The 9664-nt window shown below is 45.4% G+C and overlaps 1 protein-coding gene across 1 annotated transcript in view; it reads left to right on the plus strand.

Moving 5' to 3' along the window:
- DOCK7 (dedicator of cytokinesis 7) overlaps positions 1-7315 on the plus strand; it is a 96721-nt gene extending 89406 nt beyond the window's left edge. The window contains exons 46-51 of the mRNA XM_026853858.1: positions 928-1017; positions 1758-1994; positions 2961-3104; positions 3975-4081; positions 5110-5277; positions 6805-7315. Of these exons, the coding sequence (XP_026709659.1) occupies positions 928-1017; positions 1758-1994; positions 2961-3104; positions 3975-4081; positions 5110-5277; positions 6805-6847 (789 nt within the window). The 3' untranslated portion in view covers positions 6848-7315. The remainder of the gene's footprint in view (positions 1-927; positions 1018-1757; positions 1995-2960; positions 3105-3974; positions 4082-5109; positions 5278-6804) is intronic.
- Positions 7316-9664: the final 2349 nt, after the last annotated feature.

The raw sequence follows: 9664 nt of genomic DNA on the forward strand, positions 1-9664 counted from the left end.
GAAAGTATTGCATTTTGCTTTCATTCTGTTGCCTTCACATCACGTTCCTCTACTCGTAGAGATTGGGCCCTCTAAAGTGGCTGCACTTCAGAGCCCCTGAGGTGGGACATCACAGGTCTGAAATTTGTTTCAGCCATGAACAATTAATCTACCTGGGGCTCAGGTGCAGCTCCAGGTACCACCCAGTGATCATCTGTACTGTGTAATGGTTAGTCTGACCTGGTTTTGCGCCTAACTAACCTGTATCTAAACAATGTCCTGGCACAGTCCAGGGGACATCATGGTCAGAGGCTGTTGCCAGTAAGCACTGTGCACAGAGGGGCCATCCCCAGTGGGAGAAGAAGAGCTTTTAGCAGCAGGGCTCTGGGCTGTGCCACGCTACTTGTTTGTAGGGCCAGAGGGCAGAGCTGGCCCTATTTTATTTGCTGGAATAGATCTGATGTCACGTTGTTGCTCACAACAATTCAGCTGCTGTCACGTTGCGCTGAAAGCAGCAGCGTTGTCTGAGGTTTAAGCGCATGAAACTGAGTTCAGAATCTGGCCATTCACCCAGCCCCGCAAAGCCGTGCTCTGATGCGGCACCTGATTTCCAGGCAGATCCCGTATTGACCCCAGTTTTCAGTTGAGCTCACAGACACACAGCGAGCTCAAATGGCTTGTTCAGAACCATGCAGCGTGTGTGCGCGCGGTTGGAAGGCTCCCGAGTTCTCCTGCCTTCCAGGGTGTTAGGCTTGTTTTTTCCTGTTGCCCCTGGAATGCAACTGATTTAATTCTCCTAGGTTCAGCAGATCACATTCAGCCCCGGCACAGCTACTGTTGAAGGCATGTGGAGCTTCACCTCCCCTGAATATGCCTTTGTTTTTCCAACCCCCATCTCTCATGGCTGCATTTGATGTTTTCTTTCAATGCATTTGCTCTTGATTGTAGGGGTTTTACGGAGAACGGTTTGGTGAAGATGTGCTTGAAGTGATTAAGGACTCAAACCCTGTGGACAAATGTAAACTAGATTCTAACAAGGTAAGAACACCAGTAGAGGTTTAAAAGTAGAACAGGTCCTGAATGTGTGCAAACATAGTGGGACAAATCCTGCCCTGAATTTCGCCAAGTAGGCAGTGAAATCCACATAGGGAGCCTCTTGTGACTGCTTGGAAGGAGAGTTGGGGAAAATCATCCCAGCAAAGGAATAGAGAATCAGCCATTTCATTCCCTGCCCCAGACCCTGCTCTGGTAGTGGCTGGTGGGAAGGGAGGAGGTAAAAGGACAGCAGAGGCCCAGGCTGCACTTGCCTTTCTCTCTAGTGTCCACTGAGTGCAAGGAGGGAAGGGACTTTGCCATTCACTGGCCTCTGGCGTTTTTGCAGCTGCAGAACTTTGTCATTCTTGTGCCATGTCCTTTAAGCATAGAAGAAATAACAGGAGCATGTTGAGGAAACAGGATTGTGGCTTAGGGCAGGGCATTATCTGCAAGAAAAGGAAGCAATCACTTCATGTGAAGGGTGTGGGAGTAGAGGGGCGGCAGTGAGCTATATTTTATCCAGTCCAGAAACTGCTGAGCAGCTACCAGCACCCCTAGTCCCTGTCTGTGTGAGTGTGATTTTTCTGAGTAAAGGCAAAAACCAGACCTAGTTCTTCCAGAGGTGGATTCAAGAGGCAGGAGAGCGAGCTGGGTTATTGCACTGCTGAAAAGCAGGGCGCAGGAGTCAGCTCCTCTCCTCTGGCCCTGCACCTCACCGTGCACACCTGGGTTCTTTCCTGCAGGCCTACATTCAGATAACCTACGTGGAGCCATACTTTGACACGTACGAGATGAAGGACAGGATAACTTACTTCGACAAAAACTACAACTTGAGGCGTTTCATGTACTGCACACCCTTCACGCTGGACGGCCGAGCTCACGGGGAGCTGCACGAGCAGTTCAAGCGCAAAACCATCCTGACGACGTCCCACGCTTTCCCTTACATTAAAACCAGGATAAATGTCATTCACAAAGAGGAGGTGAGGCCTGTGCTGTCAGGGGCTTCCTGTGTTTGAAGGGAAATATTATAAAAGGCTAAGGGAAGTGGGTGTGGCTGAAACTCACGTGTAATGTCTTATTGTATGTTTAGTTTAATACCACGGTGGTGCCCCTGCACACCGTCACATTAATACAGGTGCACCCTCCTGGCCATCACTAGTATTCTTTTCTCCTCGCTGTTAAAGATGCAGAAATTCAGCAGAGAGCCAAGAGCAGACAGTGCCATCGTGAGCTGCTCTGGCTGTTCACTGCAGAAACTGGTCACGAGGCTCCTTCCTTTTCCTAGTTTTTATTGAACTTCCCCCTGCTCCTATTCAACTTAAACTAAAACCAGACCACTTCAGGAACACGGTTACGCCCTGCCACCCTTTTCACCAGCGTATCCAGGTCACAGCAGCTGGTATATGCGGGGACCCTTGGTGAGCTTTGTATTAACGCAGGTTGCTCCCTTCTGTCCCGCTTGAGCAGCGTGTCCTTTGCTCTGTGTTGCAGCTCACTTGCATGGCCTCAACGGCTCTCGGCCATTGGAGTTCTGAGGCTTTATAGAGAGATTTATCCCATAGCTATGTTAATTTTTCAAGGGCAGGTAGGAACTGATGTGGTGGCACACAATAAAAAACGTGTAAGCGCCGCTGTAGCACTGTAACCCCGGGCAGCTGTTGCAGTGACCACAAAGGGGCACGAGTCTGCCCACTCAGTAGCAGTCTTGGAAAGCTCCTGAGTACCCACATGTAGAAATATTTAAAAATCAAATTTTTTTGTGAGGTTCCTAAACCAAGACTGAGACAATGCATTTCTGAAGTGCTTCTGTCCAGACTGTCAGTCCTGTTGGTGTCCTCCACCACTTCAGTGTGCCACCCCAAGGTAACCTTGGTGTTTCTGGAAGTCTGTGTCTGGTTGGCATCCCCAGCCATAATGATCCTCCTCTATTCTGGCTCCTTGCTTAGATCATTTTGACGCCCATTGAAGTTGCCATAGAGGACATGCAGAAGAAAACACAGGAATTAGCTTTTGCAACCCACCAAGACCCTGCAGACCCAAAGATGCTGCAGATGGTGCTGCAAGGATCAGTAGGTACCACAGTAAATCAGGTGAGGATCGCTGTCCGAGTTGGAGACACTGGGGTAGTAGATATCACTCAGTGCAGTGGATGCTCAGCTTTGGGCCTGAATTCTAAATTACCTTGGAGTTTTTGCCCCATTCAGTCTATTGGGTGTGTTTAAGGTCACTGGTAGGTCTAGAGCAGCTGCTCTCAGTGACTTTGCCATTTGAGTAAGAGAAAATGTGGTTAGATCTGGAAACTGGCTGAGAAGAGACAGCCCTCCCTCAGTTACCTGCTCCTTCCTGGCATTCACAGTTTCTGCCTGCTTCTCCTTCTCCCTTATATAAATACCAAAAAAGTTTTATTACTTTCCCTTTGGTTAGCCAGGCTCTGGTGGGTGGAAGTAGGATTGTGTCCTGTTGTGGTTTTTGTACAAAATGGAAAGCAAAACTAGTGAATGGAGAAAAACTAAGGAAAAACTGAGGGAGTATGAGTAAAGCTCTGCTAATGCACAAGCTGGAAAAAAATCAGGTTGAGTTTCAAGTTCTGGGTTGAGTTTGCAGTGCTGGCAAGCACTTCCTTGGTTCCATCTGCATTGTTTAAACTTCGTCTTAGTTGTGAGTTGAGCAAACTTTGTCAAGAGTCCTTATAAGAGAAAACAAATGTAGAATCTGTGCATTTTCTCACACTGCTTTCCAAAAGCAGAGTTTTATTTAAAGCAAAGAAAGGCCTAAAAGAGATTCAGTTGTCATGATGTTTGGTGATTTATGCCAGGTTTACCAGCTGCAATTCTTCAAGATGCATTCTGTAAGGAAATAATGCATTTCATGAAACATTTCTGTGTGCAAGAAGTTTCTCCAGTGATTAGATATGACAAGACAGTTTCGAGAAACTTAATTTTTCTCTTCTGCTCCTAAAGGGACCATTAGAAGTTGCACAAGTTTTCTTGTCTGAAATACCCAATGATCCAAAGCTCTTCAGGCATCATAACAAACTCCGGCTCTGTTTCAAAGACTTCACAAAAAGGTATGGAGTATTGTCTTCAAACTGCCTGCCAGATGCAGTTATTGCTACCACATCAGACAGGAACACGACAGTAACTCGGGTTATCTGGAGAGAGGAGGATTCATGTTGTAACTCCATCTGTCCAGTCTCCATAGGCAGCTGGATTCCTCAGCTGCCCAGTGGCTTCCCCTGTTTCTCTGGTGCTGCTGGTCCGTAACTTAAGGGGCTGAAAGTCATTTGGCTTTGCTGTTTATCAGGAATTAGTGAGCACAGTTCAGTTGTGAACACATGTTCCTGTTTCAGAAAACACGACGAGCCACGCTGGCACAAATGAACTCACAGCTTGGAAGGGTCAGGACAAACTGCTGAATTGGCCAAGAGATTTAATTTCCTTCTGAAGTGAATTTCTCCAAATGGAGTGGAAGCATACTGGCAGAATTCTCTCAAGAAATCTGCTGGCTGCCCTACTTTCCTCTTGAGTAATGCAAACTGCAGTTTCAGTCCAGCATCTTTTGCAAGCACCAATGAATTTTAAAAAAAAAATAATATTCCAAGCAAATAGATCCAGTGGCGGTGTAGTTTTCCCATATGTAATAAATGGCATTGGTGATATAGTTCTTTTCATACCCTTTGTTTAAATTACATCTTTGCAAGTAGAAGAGTCTCCTATGAACATCTCCATCTGCTATTTATTAATCCTTCCTGAGGAGAGCAGATCTATCCATCTTTAAATCCTCTTGGACTGGAAGTGACTGTGTGGAGATCAGCTTTTCATCTCTCTTTAGAGAGGATAAACGTAACCAGAGAGTAAATTAAAATAAAAAAGGAGTTGTCACTCTGGAAGTGAAGTGGAGATTGGAAATATGACACACTCTCTTTTCCCCCACCAAGTGGTTTAGCTGAGTCTTTATTACCCAAAAGGCAAGATAGAGAAGGATATTACATGTCATCCCATAGAAACAGAATGATTTTGTACTATTAGATTAACAAGTCTGTAGCAAGCAGGTCCTTTTTTACATGCCCAAGTTTCACAGGCTTTTATTTTCTAGATGTGAAGATGCTCTGCGCAAGAACAAGAGCCTGATCGGTCCAGACCAAAAGGAGTATCAGCGAGAACTCGAAAGGAATTATCACCGGTTAAAGGAAGCTCTCCAGCCTTTGATAAATAGAAAAATCCCACAGTTGTACAAGGCAGTGCTGCCGGTCACTTGCCACAGGTGGATATTTGATTTTACTCTTTGAGCAGAGATAAGGAGGGTGTAAAACTGGGGACTGGGGTGTCTGATCTTCCCATTATGGCTCTGTTGGCTGAGTCCATCCCTTTCCCCTTCTGTCCTGACTTCAGAGCACATCCCCTTCCCAGCACTGATGGTAGGTGGTGTTTGCAATGGTTCCTTTTCTTCCTGATCTATGACAATTTTATTTTTCATCCTGCATCCCATTTGTTTTTAGATTCAAATCCACCCTCAGTGTGGCAGGACTTTGACACTTGTTTGTTCCCAGTAAAACTGGGGTGAGGAGCTCCAGGGGCAGGCAGGGTGGAAAAACAGTTGGTCCTTCCATGCTGGAAGGCCAGTAAGCTGGAGTCTGGGCTTTTTGTTGATCTGTAATGAGACTGGACATAAAAACCCCACAGGGCATGTGTGAGGCAAGTCAGAGCCCATAGCACTGTAATCCCCTGGCACCAGCTGTGGCTGAGCATGGGCACTTTGCATATGTAGTTTCTAATGAGACTCTGGCTCCCAAAAGAGGGGCTGAAGCGTTTCCCAGCAGATAACCTCCACCTAATCTTTGATTTGATGAGCCCTGTGGTGTCCCCTGTCAGCAAGGATGATGGAACTGGGGCCGTGGGCTCCCCCCTGCCAGGGCTGAGGGTGTTTCTGGAAGGGGCTGATGGTGGCGGCGCTTTTAACGATGGACCCTTTAGGAGGTTTGTGTGAATGTGAACTTCAGTTCGTGTCCCTGCCGTTGGTTTAGAATACACGTTTTGAACCTCTCCTCCTGTAAGTGTTGTTCAGAGGTAAAGAGCAATGGGGAACACAAAAAAATGTTGTGAAAAGAGAAACTTGGCAAAATCACATTATAAAAAGAGCAAGGCTTAGCGCTGGAGGAAGAAGGAAATGAGCGTTCCCAGCTCACACAGCAGTGCTTAGTGATGTTTCTGTAGCTGAATTGGGTGTATTTTTATCTCTGTTGAATACTGCAGAAAGGTGGCCTTCCCTCATGCCCCAGGTTCAGGATGTTTTACGCACTCCCCAGATCCCATCCTGTGTGCTGGCTGTTCTCACTGGCTGGGGGTGGTGGCAGTATCAGGGCTTCTCTCCCCACCCAGATGATCACCTCACAAGCACTTCTGTTGTAATTATTTTCTAATCTTTTTAAATGCAGCCTGTGCAGGGAGTCTTAATACATATATTCCAGGCAAATTCCACTTAGGGGTTTGTCTGAAAGACTTAAACGAGATTTCAGTAGTGCTGATGGTTTGTGCTGCTTCTCTACGTTCTCTATGAGGTAAACTTTCTGTCAGCTTTCATGTCAGTAAACCTTGGGTGGCTGGAATATCCCAGATTACAGACCCAAACCCAATTCATTTGGAAAGCAATGAGTTAATGTCAGTGGACTTAATTTTTGTAGTAGCCAGCTGTAGAAAGTACTGGAAATCAAGTACAGAATCATTCATCTGTCGAGGCTTCTTATTTCATCATGGAAAATATGAGCTCATCATTGTATTTTCTTTCCCTCAGAGACTCCTTCAGCAGGATGAGCCTTCGCAAAATGGATATCTAAACGAGTTAAAAACCAAAATAAAAAAGCACTTAAATTAAGGTTTTGAAAAGAAAGAGCCTTGTTATCAGCGCTGGGAATCAAAGAAGTTTTATTGTGAAATAAAACTTGGACTTCATCCTGGACATCCCACACACCTCTTCCTCCATCAAAGTGTTCAGTGGCCAAAAATCATTCTGAATTGTCAAATGTAGACTTATCAATGTTTGAAAAAAATCATGACAGTGGTATCCAGAGTATTGGTGATAAGCTGTAAACTTACCTGTTTTTTAAGGCATTTTTATGACTCAAAAGGTACACTAAACGCATTTACCTTTATTTATAGCATTACCTAATGTTAAATTTATTTACTTTTAATTCATATATTTAATTTATATTAGGACCATACGCAAATGCATTTCTGAAGTTTTTAATGTAGTGATGATGGTTATTTTGATGGTACTATTAAATATGTGAATGTTTACACTTTAATTCCCTGTGCATTTGGACTTCAGAGCTCGCCCATCCTTGGGAAAAAGGTTCAGAGAAAGGTAAGTCTTACAGTAACACTTCTTAACCAAGTGGTGATTTTTTAAATTATTCCTATCCTTTTTCCTTTGTAACTCTGAATACGAATTGCTGCAAAGAAAAATAATTCCATCTGTAGCCATCAGAAGAATGGAGGCACGTCATGTTACCACTTACTTCCTTCAGTACCAGTGAGGTGGAGTTTCAGCATGACTCCTGTGTGTACCTGGTCACTTCCACCAGCTAGGGAGCCCAGGCAGCACAGGAATCTCCTAACTTTAAAAGTGCGATTCAGCTGAGCAGTGTACATGCAACTAGACTGCTTTTTTTGTCAAAAAAAAAAAGCTTTTGCTTTTTTGAAAACTAATTTCATGGGGGAAAAGAACATAAGCCGATATCACAGTTTAAGTTAAAAGCTTACAGAGAAAGCATTCTTTGCATTGCTATTTTTGTAAAGAAAACCATCTGTTTTACAGCAGTTACTGTTGTGGCTAACACAGAACTTCAAGGAAAGAGCAGATTTGGAGCTGAGTACACAACTCCTCAATCTAGTCCTTGACATTTTTCCTGTCTGTACTGAACAAGGTCCCTTGGAAGAGGTGATGTGAGATAAAACACAAACTTATTCTCTCTGTACAAATATCTATATATCATAGCGCGGTTTGGGTTGGAAAGGACCTTAAAGATCCTCTAGTTTCCCAACCCCCTGCCCCGGGCAGGGCCACCTCCCACCAGCCCAGGGTGCCCAAAGCCCCGTCCAACCTGGACTTGAACCCTTCCAGGGAGGGGGCAGCCACAGCTGCTCTGGGCAGCCTGGGCCAGGGCCTCACCCCCCTCACAGGGAAGAATTTCTGCCTCAGATCTTATCTAAATCTCCCCTCTGACAGTTTAAACCCATTCCCCCTTGTCCTATTCCTACACCCCCGGATCAAGAGTCCCTCCCCCATTTCCTGTAGCCTCTTTCAGCCCTGGGAGGCCGCTCTGAGGTCTCCTGGAGCATACATAGGCATAAATATGCATACAGATACCTATAAACGTGTATATATAAAAAGCCACATTTGATAAACATACTTTTTATATATATATAAATATATATATAATACAAAAAGGGGTTTATATATGAGATGAGCTTTTAAGATAGCGAACAGTCATACATCATCACTTCCAATTTGTATTTGACTTTTGAAACCTAAACCGTTTTTACCTTCAATTCTAACATACTCATTCCCAGAAGGTGCTGGGGGTGTGTGAGTGTGTGTGTGTGTGTGTGTGTGTGTGTGTGTGTGTGTGTGTGCTGTCTCTTATACACATCTGTGTGTGTGTGTGTGTGTGTGTGTGTGTGTGTGTGTGTGTGTGTGTGTGTGTGTGTGTGTGTGTGTGTGTGTGTGTGTGTGTGTGTGTGTGTGTGTGTGTGTGTGTGTGTGTGTGTGTGTGTGTGTGTGTGTGTGTGTGTGTGTGTGTGTGTGTGTGTGTGTGTGTGTGTGTGTGTGTGTGTGTGTGTGTGTGTGTGTGTGTGTGTGTGTGTGTGTGTGTGTGTGTGTGTGTGTGTGTGTGTGTGTGTGTGTGTGTGTGTGTGTGTGTGTGTGTGTGTGTGTGTGTGTGTGTGTGTGTGTGTGTGTGTGTGTGTGTGTGTGTGTGTGTGTGTGTGTGTGTGTGTGTGTGTGTGTGTGTGTGTGTGTGTGTGTGTGTGTGTGTGTGTGTGTGTGTGTGTGTGTGTGTGTGTGTGTGTGTGTGTGTGTGTGTGTGTGTGTGTGTGTGTGTGTGTGTGTGTGTGTGTGTGTGTGTGTGTGTGTGTGTGTGTGTGTGTGTGTGTGTGTGTGTGTGTGTGTGTGTGTGTGTGTGTGTGTGTGTGTGTGTGTGTGTGTGTGTGTGTGTGTGTGTGTGTGTGTGTGTGTGTGTGTGTGTGTGTGTGTGTGTGTGTGTGTGTGTGTGTGTGTGTGTGTGTGTGTGTGTGTGTGTGTGTGTGTGTGTGTGTGTGTGTGTGTGTGTGTGTGTGTGTGTGTGTGTGTGTGTGTGTGTGTGTGTGTGTGTGTGTGTGTGTGTGTGTGTGTGTGTGTGTGTGTGTGTGTGTGTGTGTGTGTGTGTGTGTGTGTGTGTGTGTGTGTGTGTGTGTGTGTGTGTGTGTGTGTGTGTGTGTGTGTGTGTGTGTGTGTGTGTGTGTGTGTGTGTGTGTGTGTGTGTGTGTGTGTGTGTGTGTGTGTGTGTGTGTGTGTGTGTGTGTGTGTGTGTGTGTGTGTGTGTGTGTGTGTGTGTGTGTGTGTGTGTGTGTGTGTGTGTGTGTGTGTGTGTGTGTGTGTGTGTGTGTGTGTGTGT

This window comes from Athene cunicularia, assembly GCF_003259725.1.
Source record: "Athene cunicularia isolate RWA chromosome 8 unlocalized genomic scaffold, athCun1 chr8_part1, whole genome shotgun sequence".
In the NCBI taxonomy this organism is placed as follows: Eukaryota; Metazoa; Chordata; class Aves; order Strigiformes; family Strigidae; genus Athene; species Athene cunicularia.